The sequence below is a fragment of the Mesocricetus auratus genome, unplaced genomic scaffold (assembly GCF_017639785.1).
Source record: "Mesocricetus auratus isolate SY011 unplaced genomic scaffold, BCM_Maur_2.0 Super-Scaffold_100010, whole genome shotgun sequence".
Taxonomy (NCBI): Eukaryota; Metazoa; Chordata; class Mammalia; order Rodentia; family Cricetidae; genus Mesocricetus; species Mesocricetus auratus.
Genome location: NW_024429194.1, coordinates 33,860,959 through 33,879,180, shown reverse-complemented (window position 1 = coordinate 33,879,180; position 18,222 = coordinate 33,860,959). Strand labels below are relative to the sequence as shown.

General features: G+C 46.8%; 3 protein-coding genes across 11 annotated transcripts in view; 2 read left to right on the top strand and 1 right to left on the bottom strand.

The window, feature by feature from the left end:
* Window positions 1-92: 92 nt before the first annotated feature.
* Window positions 93-3,795, top strand: LOC101843673 (mitochondrial chaperone BCS1). Of its 4 annotated transcripts, none has more exons than XM_013113650.3 (8): window positions 93-373; window positions 1,178-1,580; window positions 1,662-1,801; window positions 1,963-2,157; window positions 2,373-2,436; window positions 2,668-2,837; window positions 3,279-3,396; window positions 3,491-3,795. In XM_013113650.3, exons 2-8 carry the CDS (start codon window positions 1,261-1,263, stop codon window positions 3,738-3,740), a joined length of 1,257 nt encoding a protein of 418 aa, XP_012969104.1. In that variant the 5' UTR covers window positions 93-373; window positions 1,178-1,260; the 3' UTR covers window positions 3,741-3,795. The 4 variants fall into 4 exon arrangements, with proteins under 4 accessions (XP_012969104.1, XP_012969103.1, XP_021083041.1 ...); XM_013113649.3 differs by having other exon boundaries at window positions 93-552; XM_021227382.2 differs by lacking the exon at window positions 1,178-1,580 and having other exon boundaries at window positions 98-373.
* A 955-nt stretch (window positions 3,796-4,750) lies between these two features.
* Window positions 4,751-12,921, bottom strand: Rnf25 (ring finger protein 25). 3 transcript variants are annotated; one of them, XM_005070491.3, is made up of 10 exons: window positions 12,805-12,921; window positions 10,689-10,763; window positions 10,334-10,436; window positions 10,178-10,245; window positions 10,015-10,084; window positions 6,839-6,910; window positions 6,623-6,760; window positions 6,207-6,299; window positions 5,549-5,683; window positions 4,751-5,402 (listed from the first exon to the last, which is right to left on the bottom strand). In XM_005070491.3, the coding sequence occupies exons 1-10, from the start codon at window positions 12,843-12,845 to the stop codon at window positions 4,824-4,826; spliced, it is 1,374 nt and encodes a 457-aa protein (XP_005070548.1). In that variant the 5' UTR covers window positions 12,846-12,921; the 3' UTR covers window positions 4,751-4,823. The 3 variants fall into 3 exon arrangements, with proteins under 3 accessions (XP_005070548.1, XP_005070549.1, XP_012969090.1); XM_005070492.3 differs by having other exon boundaries at window positions 6,207-6,296; XM_013113636.2 differs by lacking the exon at window positions 6,207-6,299.
* Stk36 (serine/threonine kinase 36) overlaps window positions 12,214-18,222 on the top strand; it is a 28,424-nt gene continuing 22,415 nt past the window's right edge. The window contains exons 1-6 of one of the 4 annotated variants that reach the window (XM_040753314.1): window positions 12,214-12,411; window positions 13,504-13,676; window positions 14,644-14,784; window positions 15,072-15,149; window positions 16,998-17,128; window positions 17,597-17,846. In XM_040753314.1, coding sequence (XP_040609248.1) covers window positions 13,593-13,676; window positions 14,644-14,784; window positions 15,072-15,149; window positions 16,998-17,128; window positions 17,597-17,846 — 684 coding nt within the window. In that variant the 5' untranslated portion in view covers window positions 12,214-12,411; window positions 13,504-13,592. Of the gene's footprint in view, window positions 12,412-12,953; window positions 13,093-13,250; window positions 13,308-13,499; window positions 13,677-14,643; window positions 14,785-15,071; window positions 15,150-16,997; window positions 17,129-17,596; window positions 17,847-18,222 lie in introns of those variants that run through there. The other 3 variants (XM_040753312.1, XM_040753311.1, XM_040753315.1) reach the window with 3 other exon arrangements.

Here is an 18,222-nt window from a genome sequence, read left to right as displayed (position 1 = left end):
GTGGTGGGTGTGGCGGGAAGTAGATGTGAGCTCGCAGGCTGGGTCTAGCGGCGCGACCTCCAAGTGCAGCCTGGTATTACCATCGAGTCTGAGGGCTAGAGAGTCCTGGCGGCAAGGGGGCGGGGTGACAGACGTCTCCCGACCACGTTCCTGGAAGCGCGAGCTGTGTGGTGTGTGGAGTGTCCGGGAGTCTCCTGCTGTGTGTCAGGCTCTGGAACCGGGAGTCAGAAGAGCTTCGTCAGTGGCTCTCTATGCAAAGGTGTTTTGGAATCATGGATCCCAGCTCCGAGCCCTAGAAGAAGTCACGGCTGTCAATTCACCGGTGGCCCGGCGTGCCAGGACAAAGTGGCGGTGGTGGAGTGTCGCAGGAGAGGTGTGCTGGGAATAATTCATCCCTTTCCCTTGGGAATCGTCTACAGTTAGGCCTAGTCACGTCTTATGGGGTTGAATTTGGAAAAGGCTCCGTGGAGAAAGTAGCCTATGAGATCTCAGTAAGAATGCCGGGAATAAAGAAGGGGGCATTCGGAACCCACAGAACTGAGTGGGCCAGAGGTAGGTAGTAATTTGCATATTTCTTGAACGGCTAGCAAAGGTAGATGTCCTAATGTGGAGGTCCCCGTGTATACGGTTGTGTTTGGATCCCAATGGGAAAAAGTCACTGAGGGTGCTGGAGTAAAAGTGTGACAGAATTGGAGATGGTCCGCGTGTGGTGACTGGATGACACAAGTGCTGGAGGTCCATTGAAATGCCACTTCAAGAACTAATGTTTACCTTGCATGAAATAGTTTAGGCGGGAAGTAATAAAGGTCTGAACAGGCCATTGGGATCTAGAAAAATCACCTTTGCTGCCCTTTGCCCAATGGGGACCCATTCTGTCTCAGCTCTTGCCAGGGACCAAAGTCTTGCCTTTCTCCTCTCCTTATGTGAAGCTGATTACATTGCATTTTGGAGTTGAGAAAATCTCCAAACATGGTCTTTTGGCAAAAGGTCTTCTATTTGAAGAGCAAAATGGATTGGAGAGCCTGAGGAGTTTGCCCTGGCATTCTGACACCATGTTACTCCACAAAAAGACAGTGAAGCACACAGGACTGCTGGCCTGTCCATCTTGCTTCTGTGGGAGGAAATGGGGCACATTTGATGGGTTTGGTTTCTAAACTCGTCTTATGCTTTCTCCCAGCTCTGCTGCTCTCCACGCCTAGGTTTTGACAGTGCCTCGGGGTCTGTAAGCATCTGTAGTTTTTTTTTTTTTTTCCTGTCAAGATGCCATTGACAGACTTTGTTCTGGCCCTAAAAGACAATCCCTACTTTGGGGCAGGATTTGGACTGGTAGGTGTGGGCACGATTCTGGCTGTGGCCCGGAAAGGAGCCCAGCTGGGTCTAGTGGCATTCCGGCGCCATTACATGATCACACTCGAAGTCCCTGCTAGAGACAGAAGCTACGCCTGGTTGCTTAGCTGGCTTACCCGACACAGTAGCCACACTCAGCACCTCAGTGTTGAAACCTCATACCTTCAGCATGAAAGTGGCCGGATTTCCACCAAGTTCGAATTTATCCCCAGCCCTGGAAACCACTTCATTTGGTAAGATTGGAAGCTAGGAAGGGTTCTGAGGATAGGTCAAATAAATGGAGGAAATTGGGTCACTTTGACAATTTTATTCAGGTATCAGGGGAAATGGATCCGGGTACAACGAAATCGAGACATGCAGATGGTAGACTTGCAAACAGGAACTCCTTGGGAATCTGTCACCTTTACAGCCCTGGGCACTGATCGAAAGGTTTTCTTCAATATCCTGGAAGAAGGTATGAGATGGGACAGGCAGGCTTCTGGCGGATCCTTCAGTAATGGGGAGGTTGGGCATCAGCTCCTTAGAGGAATAGGGATCCCAGTACATGGGAGGAGGGTGCCAACTGAAGAATCAGCTGTGATCAAGAGACTTACTGTCTCATTTCCTTGCTCTCAGCTCGAGCACTAGCCCTACAGCAGGAGGAGGGGAAGACGGTGATGTACACAGCTGTGGGTTCTGAATGGCGTACCTTTGGTTATCCACGCCGCCGCAGGCCATTGGATTCTGTAGTCTTACAGCAGGGTCTGGCTGACCGAATTGTCAAAGATATTCGGGAATTCATTGATAACCCCAAGTGGTACATTGACAGAGGTAAGCAGCAGCTGGGATCTGAGCTAGCCTATAGCTGCATGAGGTGACAGAAAATTCTAGCTCGGGAGAAGGGAAAAGAAAACGTCTCTGGGGATATCTTTTTCTGATACTAAGACCACCAGACTGATAGGGAACAGAGGTGAGGGGGAATGTGGACACCTGGGCCAGAGTACAGGATTTGCTTTAGGTCCTCTTTGTCTTGGTTATGTCCCTAGGCATTCCCTACAGACGTGGCTACCTTCTTTATGGTCCCCCTGGTTGTGGAAAGAGCAGTTTCATGTGAGTAGTCAAATTCTCTTGATTCTGAAAAACAGCTTTTGCAGAAAAACTGGGCTTCTAGGAAACTTGGAAAAGAGACATAAATCCTGGAACTAATAACCAGGGTAAACATGAGACATATGGAGCATCAAGTGGGTGCTATAGGAGACTTAGACCTTTGAGACATACCGCCTAGGAGTCCCAAAGAATCCTCAGGTTGCCTGGGACCTCCTTCTGTGTTGCTGTCCACAGAACAGCTCTGGCTGGAGAACTGGAGCACAGCATCTGCCTGCTCAGCCTCACAGACTCTAGTCTCTCCGATGACCGGCTCAACCACCTGCTCAGTGTAGCCCCGCAGCAGAGCTTGGTGCTCCTGGAGGACGTGGATGCCGCTTTTCTCAGTCGAGACTTGGCCGTGGAGAGTGAGTGAGGATGTTGGGACGGGTGTTTCCTGTTTAGCTAGTTTCATGTGCACGTATGCAGACACATGCACGTGGGGTCAGAAAACTGTTTTGAGTCAGTTCGTACCTCGCACCTTGTTGAAGCAGTGCCTCTCTTGTGGGTCCTGCCATACTCCTGTCTCGACCATCAGCATTGGAAGATGTAGACATGTACCACTGCGTCCAGCTTTTTACTTGGATTCTGAGATCAAACTCAGGTCTTTAGGCTTGTGTAAAGCTGGTGGCACTTTTGACTACAAAGCCGTCTCCCTCACCCAGGGAGATTCTTGTTTAAGACACTGAAAGTCAGTGTGGGAGCAGGCGCTTTTGGAGGACTGAGGCAGCAACAAGACGTGCTGGGAAGTAGGGAGCTGCAGTGGGGATTGGTGCAGTTTTAACATCCACATTCCTGTCATCGCCTAGACCCTGTAAAGTACCAAGGTCTAGGTCGACTCACGTTCAGCGGACTGCTCAATGCTTTGGATGGTGTAGCCTCCACTGAGGCACGCATTGTGTTCATGACCACCAATCACATTGAGAGGTAAGGAGAAAGGAAGGCAAGTTGGGGGACTGAGGAGATGGTCTGTTTTGGGTGCTGGCAGGACTATTGGCTGTGACTCTGCTTTTCTTCTTAGGCTGGATCCTGCTCTGATACGTCCTGGGCGAGTAGATCTGAAGGAGTATGTGGGCTACTGCTCACACTGGCAGCTGACCCAGATGTTCCAAAGGTTCTATCCAGGGCAAGCGCCTTCCTTGGCTGAGAGCTTTGCAGAACATGTCCTTAAATCTACATCCCAGATTAGTCCTGCCCAGGTGCAAGGCTACTTCATGCTGTATAAAAGTGACCCCATGGGGGCTATTGACAATGTTGAATCTCTGAGGTGATCCACCAGGCCGCTGTCTGCTCTAAAAAAAAATCTATAAACACCTGTCAAACTAATCTGGTCTGAGACTTTCCTCCCTCACTTGCTGTGTTTGTACTTGAGAATGAAACAGGAGTTGCAATGGCAAGTGCCTACAAGATACACATATACAAATGATGGGGCCATGACCTAAACGAGGGAAAGAAGAGACTGAGCCTTAATGGGAAAAATATATGTCTTCATGAAAGGCCATGTTTTGGCACACTTTTTTTTATTTTTTGTTTTTTTCTGAGACAGGGTTTCTCTGTAGTCCTGGCTGTCCTGGAACTCATTCTGTAGACCAGGCTGGCCTTAAAACTCAAATCCACCTGCCTCTGCCTCCTGAATGCTGGTATTAAGGTGTACCATGTGGCACATATTTTTAATTCCAGAGCTAAGGTAGTTAAGGTTGCTAAAAGCTCAAGACCAACCTGAACAACAGTGAGACCATTTTTCCCCTCAGAAGAGCAAAGGGGCTTGGGATATAGCTCAGGTGGTAGAATGCTTGCCTAGCATTCACAAACTGGCCATGATGGCAATGGCCTGTAACCCTAGCACTCAGGAGGTAGACAGGAAGATCAGGGCTTCTTCAGTTGTATGCATCTTGAAGTTAGTCTGGGCTACATGGGACCTAATCTCAAAACAACCAACAGGTCAACAGTGCATGCTTGAATATATAGAGAGTTATATGTTATGGTACCTCCTAAGGATTCTGCCCAAATGTCAACCTCCTCAAAACTGACCACACTGGCAGGCAAGTAAGACCCTTTCCACCTTAGCACTTTTAGAGAACAGACTTAGAACCACCCCTGCCCCCATACCCAAATCTTGTAGCAATTTAGAAACAGCCATACCCAGCTCACAACTGTCAGTAACTCCAGCTCTAGGTGATCCTACACCCTCACACAGACATACATGCAGGCAAAACACCAATCCACATAAAAATAAACTGGAAAAAAAAGGAAGAAAAAACGTCATACCGTACAAGCTAGGTGCTATTAAGCAAGGGCCAAATCTCTTTATTGCCTCCCTCCCATCCCCAATTCCCTGTCCCCCCACAGTACTGCTAGGAACCTTCCTCAGATTCCAAGCCCATGGGCTCCGTGTGAGTACCAGACCTATATGTTCCTTGGCCCCGAGGTAGGTGGGAGTAAGAAGAACCTGGTGTACGGCTTTTGGAGCGTTCCCAGCGAGCACAGTCCCGAGTCCTGCGAGCTGAGGGGCCCTGCCAGCTACCAGGCCCCTTCTCCTGAGGAAGACCTGTGTGCCCTTTGTTACGGGGTTCTGGCTTTAAGTCCACAGGTTCCTTGAGAGGCTTTCCAGGAGGTGGCAGTTCTTGGATGTCACTGGTACCTTTTGGAGCACAGTACTCCCCTCCTTTTGGGTGCCTCCGATCATAGTGTCGCCAGGAGCCACGACCAGATCGTGGAGGATCTAGCATGGATTTCTGAGTCTCACCCAGCCTGCGTTGATTTGGGCCAGCCCCTGGAATCTTCTCACACACATACTGTGTAGCCATGGGTAGAGGAGCTGGCACAGTTGACTGGGGAGTTGGAGAAGTAGATTGTTCTGCAGAAAGGGCATCAGGTGGTTGGGGTCCTCTGGAGACATCTACAATTGATTGAGGTTCCAGAGTCGTGGGAGGCTGGGAAGAAGAGACAATGCATCAAGGGAGACCCTTCTCCACTACCAGTCAGTCATCAATCTGTAACCTCCCTAGGCAGAAGGAAGCACACCCTAGCACCACACTGGAGGCACTGAGGCCAAGAGGGGAACCCTTCCTTTCCTCACCTGCTGAAGGCTAATGAAGTACCGGTTCCGTTCTGCCTCAAGGTCAATGATACCACCTTTCTCCTGCTGCCTCTGATACAGCAGCTTAAGCTCTTCCTGTTGGCGCAAGCTCTCTGCACTGGGTTGGTACAGCTCCTTGAAGGAAAGGAAACAGAATGGCAGGAGAAAAAAACCAAGATGAGAAAGCGGACAACTTGAACCCTAACTCTTCTAGGATTGTCCTAGGAGAGCTACACAAGGTTCCTGGTGTTTTGTTTTGTTTTAGGCAAGAGTTTCATAAAGCCCAGACTGGCCTCAAACTTACCACATGCCATGACCTTGCTTTTCCTCCTGCCTCCACTTCCTGAGTGCCGGCATTAATTGAGTGTACCACTGTACCAATACCAGGTTTTTAACTCAGTGCTGGGGATCAAACCTAGGGCTTTGTGTGTGCTAGGCAAGTCCACTACCAAATGAGCCACATTCCCAGTCTGAGTTCTTGGTTTTGTTCCTCAGAGTTGGGCTTCTGAAGTCTTAGGCTCCTGTGGGGGGTGTGGCTTCAAAGAGCAGTCTTAAGCAAGTCAAACCCAATTCCAGAGAATAGCGGAGACAAGATGTCATTTCTCTCTCCTTAGAGAATGCCACTATTCCTGGCTTAGACCAGAAGGAAATCCCTTACCATGGGTTGTTGGGGTTCAGGGGCTGCTTTCAGCGAGGCAAGGTCATACACAAGGGGCTCCCTGCACACAGGACACTGCACACCGACTGCCTTCTAAAACAAGAGGAGAAATCACATCCCACTCCCTGCCAGCCAGCCCAGTCTTTGGAGGGCTGGGATTGAAGGGCACAAGCATTAGCTGCTCAGCAATGAGGTGGGACGGAGGAGGACAGGGCTGCCTAAGGAAATGTCTGGCAATGTTGCAAAGCTGCATGCAATATATCTGTACACAAGGATGCCTTTCTTTCTGGACAGGGGTGAGATTTCATCTCCAAGGTATCTACAACTAAATGATGAAAAGCCACTAGAATGGAGGGACGGAGATGGGTGTCAAAGTCTAAGGACACTGGACAAGAAAGTGGGTCTGCAATGACTACCTGTTTGGTGACAACATGCTGTGGCTCCTGTTCCTGTCCTTGTGCCTTCAGCTCTTGTTCCATGTGCTGGATGTACCGAGCAAGGCAGTGGCAGTGGAAGTAGTGGTAACAGGGTGTTTTGGTAAAGGCCTCCTTTTCCTGTAGGGAGACAGATGCAGTCCTGTACCTGTGAACACTCATTAGCCATTACCTATCTGCTCAAGCTGAGAAACTCACCTGGAAACCATAGAGGCAGATGACACACTGACCATGGGGGATGTTGTTGTCTGTGAGAATTTCCTTCCCTTTCTGAAAGGAGAGAAGATGCTACTGAAATGTGGAGGCAGGAGACTAAACACATCCCATGTACTTCTTCCAGGAGTGACTGGCTGGGTGTGGCATCTGCCAAGCCAGCTTGCCACCTACTGTTGATGCATTCCTATCCTGGTAATGTTCTACTTGCAAGAGTCCCTCTCCATGCCCCCCTCCTCCCAATTGACCTTCCTGGTTTCAAGACCTAAGTCAATTATTTCTCCTGTCCCTAAGTCACCTTTAAGATCTTTGGAGATAAAAACAATATTCATGGTTGGGCATTGTAGTGCATGCCTTTAATCCTAGCACTCAGGAGGCAGAGGCAGGTGGATCAAGGTCACCCTGGTCTACAGATGGAGTTCTAGGACTAAACAGAAAAACAAAAAACAAAAAGATGAGTTTTGATTATTTTTTTTCTATCCAGGTATGTGTGTGTGTGTGTGTTTGTTTTGTTTGTTTTTGAGACAGGATTTCTCTGTATGATTGTCCTGGCTGTTCTGGAACTCAATCTGTAGAACTCATAGATCTGCTTGCCGCTGCCTCCCGAGTACTAGGACTAAAGGCATGCACCACAATACCCAGCTCTCAAAACTTTACACACACACATGGTAGCTTCAATTTTAGCACTCAGGAAGCTGAGGTGGGAAGATTACTTTAAATTTGAGGCCAGGCCGGGCGTTGGTGGCACACGCCTTTAATCCCAGCACTCGGGAGGCAGAGGCAGGCGGATCACTGTGAGTTCGAGACTAGCCTGGTCTACCGAGCGAGTTCCAGGACAGCCTCCAAAGCCACAGAGAAACCCTGTCTCGAAAAACCAAAAAAAAAAAAAAAAAAAAAAAAAATTGAGGCCAGCCTGGCTACAAAGTGATACTGTCTCAAAAGTACAAAAAAAAAAAAAAAAGAACAACAACAACAACAAAAAAAAAACCCGCCCCATTTTCATTTTCTGACATGCCTCCTTTTTGTTGTTGTTGTTTGAACCAAGAGTCTTGCTTTGTAGCCTTGACCCAAGTTTTTGGGCTCAAGAGATCCTTTTTCTTCAGACTCTCTGGTGGCTAGACTTATTAGCACATGCAACTGTGGGGCCTCAGAGGCTTTTCTTAACATTCTTCAAATATAATTCCCCCATGGGGCAATTAAATGGACAGAAATAAAATGGTATCAAATTGGGCTATGAAATATGTATTTGCATAGCTAACACTATAGAATTTCAGAATCTAAACCAGAGTCTGGCCCAGAAGTGCTATTGTGCCCTAAATGCCCACTCACTAATTCTATGCAACTCATCTTCACTGTACTCTGAACATTTTTCCTAAGAAACCCCAAGGAGAAGGAAACAAGGGTGACCTTGATTGTGTGCTTTTAACCTCAAATAAGAAAAGTTACCCAGCCGGGTGTTGGTGATGCACACCTTTAATCCCAGCACTCGGGAGGCAGAGGCATGTAGATCTCTGTGAGTTTGAGGCCAGCTTGATCTACAAAGCGAGTTCCAGCACAGGCTCCAAAGCTACACAGGGGAACTCTGTCTTGAAAAACAAAAACAAAAAAAGGGTTTCTCTGTGTAACAGTCCTAGGTGGACTGGAACTTTATTTGTGATCAGGCTTGCCTCAAACTTACAGAAATCTATCTGCCTCTGCCTCCTGAATGCTGGGATTGTGCCACCACAATCTTTTTTTAAGGCAGGGTCGGATGTAGCCCAAGCCATCCTTGACCTTGTTATGTAGTTAAGAATGCTTTGAACTCATGAATTTTCTTGCCTTCACCTCCCAAGTGCTAGGATCATAGGTGTGCACCACTATGGCTAGCCTAAGTATAAACTCTCTGAGAAAAGAAACCATGGCTTTTCTCGTCAGTTCTAATGCAAGCTAACCTACAAGTGTTCATCTATGACTAAGATCCCTCATGCCCAGCCCCTAGGTAAAAGCTCTGTATTTTGCTACTTTCAGTTGCTAGTGCCAATAATAAAACAAGAACTGCCTGAAGCCAGTCCTGGTGGCACAGACTTGTAATACCAACTACTTGGAAGACAGGGACAGGGAGATCACAAGTTCAAGGCCTGCTTGTTCATTTAATGAGACTCGTTCTCAGAATTAAAAAATTTAAAAATGTTATGGATATAGCTCAGTATTAGATCACTTCTCTAGTATGTGCAAGGCATTAGTTTTGAACCTCAGTCAGGAAAAAGAAAAAGTACTGAAACTGAAGCAAGAGAAAATGCAGGGTGTTGGAACCGATGCCTTTAATCCCAGCACTGGGCAGATAGGAGCAGATGGATCTCTGAGTTCAGGACAGCCAGAGCTACATAGTGAGACCCATCATGGTTAACTAGAAGCATCTAAGAAGAAACCTTCATAAAACTGGCCTGAAGATAAGCCTGTGGGGCGTTTTCTTAATTAGTAACTGGTGGGGGAGGGCAGTCCATTGTGGATGGTGCCATTCCTGGACTGAAGGTCCTGAGTTAGTTAAGAAAGCAGGCTGAGAAAGTTATGATGATGAACAAGCCAGTGAGCAGCACCCCTCTATGGCTTCTTCCTGCCTCCAGGTTCCTGCCTTAAGTTTCTGTTCTGACTTCCCTTAGTCATGGACTGTTCCTGAAATATACGATGAAATGAAATAAATCCTTTCTTTCCCAAGTTACTTTTGGTCATGGTGTTTCATCATAGTAATAGAAACCCTAACTAAGACCAACAATAAAAAAATAAGTAAACAAACAAAGAGAAAGAAAAGAATAGTATAGAATAGAAAAATAAATGTACGTCAAAGAGGGAAAGTTGCTAGGTGTGGTGGCACATGCCTACAATTTCAGTATATAGGAGGCCAAGTTCCAGGCCAGACTTATAGCAAGACCCTGTCTCAAAAACAAAACAAATGAATGACAAAAACCCCACAACAAAATAAAAGAAGAAAAATATTTTTCATCAAGATGTTGGAATTAACAATTTGGGGAAGCTACTTAACTACAATTTGGAGGATTTTTTTTTGGAAACATGGGAATTATCTTTCTAAACTAACTGAGGATCTAAGCAAATAAGGACTAAATATACTGACTGCAGAAATGCTCTAGCCTGAAAGGACATTTCCCCAGGCCATCACACGTTACCTCAATGAGTTCATAGAGCATGGCTGTGCCCAGTCCCTCCTTGGCCACATGGCCCAGTGCCTGTGAGATCCTGGGAAAAAAATAATGAAGCCTATATTAAACTTCCTCCTTCAGCAGGCAGAACTGAATTCCGAGTTTTCCTCTCCCAACTAGCCCAGCTTACTTGTGGATCTGCTCATCTGAAAGCCCTCGGGGGTTACGGATGGAGATCTGTGGCACCTCATGGGGATACTAGTGCAGAAAAGCAACATATAGTCATTAAAGCGACCCACCGAGGGACTCTCCCCTTCCTCCCTTTGCACTCCTGCAGAGGCCTCACCTGTACTGGGACCTGAAGCACCAGAGTAAAGCAGACAAACTGTGAATCTTGGACCTCTGCGGTGGCGGGGTGCAGAGTGATGAAAATCTCCCAGGGTGAAGATCTGCAGGTGGGTGAAGTGAAGACGCAGGGTGTGACTGGGCAGGGGCTTGAGAGCTGGGGAGGAGGGGTGAGACAGTGAAGCAGGCGGAGGAGTGCTCACTGGACTTGTTTCTTGCCAGGGGGAAGATTAAAGGGACAGTGTGTATATGACCAACATCACCTCTGAGTCAAGGCTCACAGTACCCTAAGCCCAGATTCTGTGCAGAATCGTCTCATTACTAAGTCTCCTGACCACCTGTAATGGGATACGCACCTGCCAGTTCCTTTCATCACCTGTAGTTCATCCAGATAGATGGACTCTAATACTTCAACTTCAGAGGGAAGGACCCTGGAGAGTAAGAGGGAGACTGAGTCACTAATACATCTTTCCCTGCTGAAGCCTGCCATGGCTGTTGAAGACTGACTTAATTTAAAAAGAAAAGAAAAGAAAAGAAAAAGCTACCTCAATAACACTCTCTTGTCAAATTATTTGGTAAAATAGGGAAATGTTTAAGCTGTCAACTGGCCAGGTAGACAAAATGGGATTTAGAATTTTAGAGTCTGCCTCTGCCAACCTGAGAAAATAGATTCCCAGAGAGATGAAACAGCTGACCAATGCTCAACACAGGAGGACTAGGACTCGTCAGTCAGGCCCTGACTTCCTGCTCAGGTTTCTACAGCTGGTTATCCTTTGGTGGCTCCTCCCTGACCTAAATATGTGGCATCCATTTTTTACTAACAGGGTTACCAGTACTACTCCTGCCTGCCTATACTACTGTTCAGCACAATTCCCTGTACCCTAGGTACTGCCAATGACCTTACCAGCACTAGTCAGTCTAAGCATCCTCAAAGGATATGCCAAGATGAACAGGTTTAGGTATTCTAAAAGCTGTACTGCACTGGGAGAGCTATAGGGCTTGTAGCTAATAGTAGGCAGAAACTACTTACCAGCTATATGGTCAGGTCACTTATTTTTGGAAGTCTGAGTTACACTGCCTATCACTTAGAGATAATACAACATATTCACTAGGGCTACTGTGAGTTTTAAAAATGAGTTCTTTATATACAGTGCCCAAGTGTCTGAGACATAGTATCTAGTCTAAGTGATCTCCCCCCACCCTCAAAAGGAAAAAGAGAAGGGCATAATCTAAGTGCTGTGAATGCATCCATGACGCTGGATGTCTAGTATCATGTCTACTACAGGGTTTGTGATCCTGATATAAATCAGAGGGCACGCGTTTAAACATAGAATTATGACTAATTTTAGCATTCTTAAGCCTTACACAGAAACCTTAAAACATAAAGCTCATTATCTCACAAATAAAAAAGACATTCTGGATGACATAGACTATTGCAATCACTGCTACCCTCTCATGACTCAAGTGTCCCTTCATAATCTTAAGCATTCGTCCCAATAGTGAAGAGCACTAGGCCAAATAGCTTTATAAAGGAAACTACTGGCTGGCCTCCCTGAACCAATGTAACACTGAGGTACAGTCTCCATTACGGCATCCTTCAGTATTTTGCACACCTTAGGTGACCTGGGTCTTGGATGTAAGTGATAAGGTCATAAGTGACTGAAGGGGGGTGGGGGTGGGTAGTGGGCTACCCAAGTACTAAGAGTAGAAGGCCTTAAGTTACAGAGATATTCTTTGGGTTATCTAGTGTCTTGAGGTCTTACACTTCAGCAATTAATGAAAAGCTGGCCTTTATGAATATTACAAATCCCAGTGATCCTCCCAACTACTCTATGAGGTAATGCCACGCCCACCACTTTTTTCCCCCCAAGCTGACACCGACTCACAGGAGCTAGCTGGTCTGGTCAGCATCACATCCAGCAAATTAAATATGAAGTGAGCCCATCTTTATCTTCAAAACCCAAAGTCCTTAAAGGCTTTTGGTCTCTTCTTAAGAATGCCCGAGAGAGTAGGAGGGCTTATGCGGGGGAGTAAGGCTTTTCTGACAATAGGTATAAGTGCTGTCGGGAGTACAGAAAGGTGAGGAACGCATAGGCAGAAATGGACTGGGCCAAAGGGTAGGATCCTAGGGGCACGAGAAGGACGTCTGTTCCGAGAGGCGGGAGGGTGATGAGCAGTCATCCGCCAGGCCCCAGAAAGTCCCATCCAGGAGAAGTAGGAGGGACAGGGCTGTAGGAGGGGGCAATTAGGCCGATATGGCGTGGGCCCAACTGGCCAGGCCAGCGCAGACCCAGTCCCTTCTCCACCCTTCGTTCCCGGTCCAGTAGCTCGTCTAGGAAAGGATGTCAGGGTTTCTGCCACAGCTCGCCCCTTGATCCACCCCTCAAGCCCGCAGTTCTGACGATGTGAAGCTGTTGCTAGTTCCCAGCACCAGATCCAGGCAGCCAACCAAAACCTATGACCCAAAGTTACCAGTCCTCTTCCCCGGCAGCTGTCGACGCAGACGCCGCCATGTCTTCTCCGGCTCTTAGCCGGAACCGGAAATACCTTTTGGGAAGTTAGAGACTGAAAACTAGGGCGGGGTGGGGCAAAGAAAGCTGGCGCTGTTTCTAGGCAACTGAGGACTCTAGGTCCTTGGTGGGGCCTGATAGCCAAGCGACAGAAGTGCCCTATAAAGTGCCAGTGGGCCGTTTGTGTCTGTTACGCATCTCTGAGAGCTTTGTCCTTTAAGCTTCTGATCGGTTCCGAGGAATAAAACTGGTAAGAGTGGGAAACTCACAAGAGCAGCAATGATGAATGGAGAACAGTAACGCAGGCCCCTGAGTGGGACCCGGCTAGAGGGCAGGACCGCCAGCCCTCGGCCTGGGGAGCTTGGAGCATCTAGGTTGGGGGCACTCGGCTACCGACAGGAGTCAAGAGTGGTGGTGTTGGGCGAGCCGAGGGTGTCATTAACTTGGAAGCTATAGAAGGAGCGTGTGAGCGTCGCTGGTGGGGAGGGGAAAGGGGAAACCGTGTGCTGTGGACGTCTAGCCTGAGTGGGTGACTCCAGACGTTCTGTTTCCAAGATCTGATCATCTTTCCATCCTGATCCTGTTTTTGAGATCTGGTTTATTGTGAAAAGGAGGAAAAGGCATGGCTGATAACATATCTTTCTCCCATGTTCCAAGCCAGGCTTCCCAGATGTGTGGAACTGTCCCTGGATCTACAGCTCGTTGCCATCGTCTTCTTTCTCCCTTCTGAGAGACCCTGAAATCCATGCCATGGAAAAGTACCACGTTTTGGAGATGATTGGAGAAGGCTCTTTTGGCAGAGTGTATAAGGGTCGAAAGAAATACAGTGCTCAGGTAGTGAACAAAGATAACTTTTGAGTGGGATTTGGTGCCCCTACACCAGCAGAAACTTGGGACAGAAGAGTTGCACGGTGTGTATTTCTATGCTCTGACTCCAGCATACTTCCTAGGATGTATAGCCCCTGAAATTTGATTACCTGGAGTCAAATCCTAGCCTTAGATCTAGGGACAAACTACCCAACCATTCCATGCTTGTTTCCCCAAACTGTACAATGGGGGATGATTGATGGGGTCTGAGGATTAAATGTGTTTCACACTTAATCACTTAATAATCACTCAGTACAATGCCTGACACCCACTAAAGGACAAAAAACTTCAGTGTTCTTTGTATTGCCTAAAAAAGATAAACCCTTGAAATCTGTTCCATAAATCTCACCTCGAGTCCTTTGCTTAGGACACAAAATGTCTCCCAGAATCCATCAAAGGGCTCTCTTTGGCAGTAACTGTTTCTCCCTGGTGATGGGTTGACAAAGTCAGGGGAAAGTCAAAGTGGGAGATTAGCATGTGTTAGAATGCATACTAAGAGTTGGCTAAGCCATATAAAATCTTGAATTGTGGAGCTCTAAGATAAAGTGTGGAATATTTGCACTGTGTGTGTGTGTGTGAGATAGAGAGAGAGAGAGAGAGAGAGAGAGAGAGAGAGAGAGAGAGAGAGAGAGAGAGAGAGAGGAGAAGAACCAGAGAGTTTTATTGAGGTCACTTAAAGGAGTATAAGTGAGGGGTTAGTGATTACTTACAGGAGCAAAAAGACAACTGTATCACCAAAGTCCACTTAAGCATGTGTGACAGCTGTACACCTGGAGCACTCTTCACTACTTGTTATTTTGACAGGATAGAGAATGTCTCTTCCAGGTAGCTCACTGGGTCTCAGCCTCTCCCAAGCAGCTCAGCTGGTCTGAGAGTTTCTTTGCATTTCTCCATGGTATGGTTAGGCCTTGATTCTTTACCTTACTACTGACAGGTGGTGGCCTTGAAGTTCATCCCCAAACTGGGGCGCTCAGAGAAAGAGCTAAGGAATCTGCAAAGAGAGATTGAAATCATGCGGGGTCTGTGGCATCCCAACATTGTGCATATGCTTGACAGCTTTGAGACTGACAAAGAGGTGTGTTTTTATTTGTTTGTTTTTTGTTTCTGTTTTGGTTTTGGTTTTTCAACACAGGATTTCTCTGTGTAGCTTTGTAGACCAGGCTGGCCTCAAACTCACAGAGATCCGCCGGCCTCTGCCTCCTGAGTGCTGGAATTAAAGACATGCACCACTACTGCCTGGCTTCAAGGAAGTATGTTTTGATGGTGTTGGTTTGCCCCTCTCCAAGCCCAAGGGCCCCAGACATTTCCCAAACACAGAGTGCATGACTGGCCCATCAGTACCATACTGCCTTTTCCTTGCAGGTGGTAGTAGTGACAGACTATGCTGAAGGAGAACTCTTTCAGATTCTGGAAGATGATGGAAAACTTCCTGAAGACCAGGTATGCTCCCTTACTCAAATGTTCCTGTACTTTGAATCTCTCTCTGGGTGAAGGGCAAGGAGTGCAAGCTGAGGGCATCAAGAATTCATTTGTATGTATGTATGTGTGTGTCTCTCTCTCTCTGTCTCTGTGTGTGTGTGTGTGTGTATGTGTGTGTGGTATAAACATGAGGGGATATTTGTGTATATGCAAATATGTGTAGGTTCATGCGCATTCATGTAGAGACCAGAGGTTAGGACCAGTGTCTTCTTCAATTGTTCTCCACCTTTATTGTCTGGTTCTCAAGCTGTTATTGAGCCTTCAGATTGTGGAATGACTGGACTGGTGTGGCTAACAAGCTCTAGGGATCTGCCTGTTATCTTTACCCCCTCCCCAAACACCAACGCTACAAATGTGTGCCACCATACCCAGCTTTTAACATAGATGCTGAGAATCTAAACTCCCAAGTCCTAATACTTATTCAATGGGCACTTCACCTGACAGTTCCTTTAAAAATGTTAGTGTGTGTGTGTGTGTGTGTGTGTGTGTGTGTGTGTGTATGTGTGTGTATACATGCAGGCCAGAGCACACATGTGGAGTGAGAGGAAGACTTGCAAGAGGCAGAGTCAGTTCTCTCCTTCTACCATGTGGGTCCCAGAGATTGAACTCAGGTCATTAGGCTTGGCATCAGGTGCCTTTACCCACTGAACCATCTCACCAGCAATTTTTTTTAAAACCCCCAAGAAGAGTACTAGTCTCTAGGTATATATAGAGGCAATATGGGGTGAGAGTTAAGGATTGGGACGCTGGAACCACAATATTTGTGTACAAATCTTGCCCTTCACTAGTGGGTTCCCATGGACAAATTAGTCTTATGTCTTTGTGTTTAGTTACTTCACTGATAAAATGAAGATGGTAATAATATGTACCTTGTAAGGCTATTTGAAGATTAGTGATTAATTTTGTGGATATTGGTCATAGTTATTATTCCTTTAAGGAAGAAAAGTTAGTATCAGAGAGGGCCCTAAGAGAAGCATTGTGGTTACAGAGGATTCACCTTTAAGACAAAGAGGCTGGCAATGGGATTTGGTTGAGGAGTTTCTAACTACATTCATTGTAGGTGTTTCTTTATACTCTTAACAAGTAGGCAGCCTCCAACCCCAGAAGTGCCATTACTGTTGTAAGTAGTCATTTTAAACTGGTGCTATATAGCTTAGTTGGTAGAGTGCTTTCCTAACATGCATGAAACCCTGGGTTGGATTCCCAGTACCACATAAAACTAGACTTGGTGGCACATAGATGTAATCTCAAGCACTGGTGAGGTAGAGGCAGGAGGATCAGGAGTTCAAGATCATGCTCAGCTATATAAAAAGTTCAGGGCCAGCCTCTGTCTCAAGCAAACAAACGAACAAAAAAGTAATTATTTTACTGTTTTGTCTGCCTTGTTTAAGTGATTGTGTATATTAAGAAAAGGGATTTTACCTTATTGAAAACAGCTATTATGCACAGACTATTTCCTTCATATTAGGTACTGTTCTGCATATTACTTTACATGCTTTAGCTCCATTAATCTCTACAGTAGTCTTGGGAGGCAGGCGCTATATTATTGTCACCTTATAGATGATAACTCTGGGAAACACAGAATAATTTGTTCATGGTGATGAAACTAGTAAAAGATATACAATAGATTTTCCTTGAACAAACAAAAGGATGAATTAAGGGGAACCAGAACCAAGGAGGATGTAGTGTAACGTGAGGTCCTAAAAGAGAAGCGAAGAACAGAAAGTCAAATTAGTCTCGACACTGGAAGTCTTTGGCTTGTCAGCTGGCTTCTTCCTCTGCCTTTCCCTTCATTTGTCTGACCCCTAGGTTCAGGCCATTGCTGCCCAGTTGGTGTCAGCCCTGTACTACCTGCATTCTCACCGAATCCTCCACCGAGACATGAAACCTCAGAACATTCTCCTCGCCAAGGGTGGTGGCATCAAACTTTGTGACTTTGGGTAGGGTTTCTGAGCTTCCATCTGTGCTTCTCCTTCAGGGAGTCCTAGACTACCCAAAGACTCATGTTAGAACCACAGCTGGAGGTTGGGCCTCTGACTGGGCCTTTGGAACTGATCAAAGGTACTGTGTCTGCTTTGGTTCAGGTTATCCCATGTGCTAAGAGGTAGTAAATGGCCAGGTTTAATTTTCTCTTTTAAAGGTATTTTTATGATGCGTATTTATTGTGCATGTGGAGATGTGGGCACTCATACGCCATGGCATGCTTGTAGAGGTTAGAGAACAACTTGCAGGAGTCATTTCCCTCCTTCTACTGTGTGAGCCCTGGGGGGCGGAACCCAAGCCATCAGACATGGTGGCAGGCACCTTTGCCACTGAGCCATCACATGGGCCCGTGTCCTCCACTGTAATTTTCTAGTTGTGACAAGGTCAGGAAGATCTTTTTCATTTCTATCCTGTCACCTCTGCAGATTTGCCCGAGCTATGAGCACTAACACCATGGTGCTGACATCCATCAAAGGCACACCACTCTATATGTCTCCAGAGCTGGTGGAGGAGCGACCATATGACCACACCGCAGACCTCTGGTCTGTAGGCTGCATCCTGTATGAGCTGGCTGTAGGCACTCCTCCCTTCTACACCACCAGCATCTTTCAACTGGTTAGCCTCATTCTCAAGGACCCTGTGCGCTGGCCCTCCACCATCAGTCCCTGCTTCAAGGTAATAGGAGATAAAGGGGGATAGCTTTTATATCAGAAACCTACCTTCCTCTATTTCTGTCTCTTTTCCAAAACCGTGCAGACAAGCTAAGCTCTATCACAGTAGGAAGTAATTTAAAGGCAACAGGAGGAAAGAGCTACTGGGCTTTAATGTGTCCCCCGTTCCACTGATCCCCTATCAGAGGCAGTATCAGATGCAATCCAGCTGCTCCCACACTGTTTGCAGTGCTCTTCAGTTATTAGAGTGGCTGGTCATTAGGGGTGGGTGATGGGAAGTGGTACCTACTCACTGTAACTTTGCCCCAGCAGGTAGGTGGGGGAGAGATGAGGAGTTTGTTATACTCATCTCTTATCTAGGGCAAGGTTGTGGGCCTTAA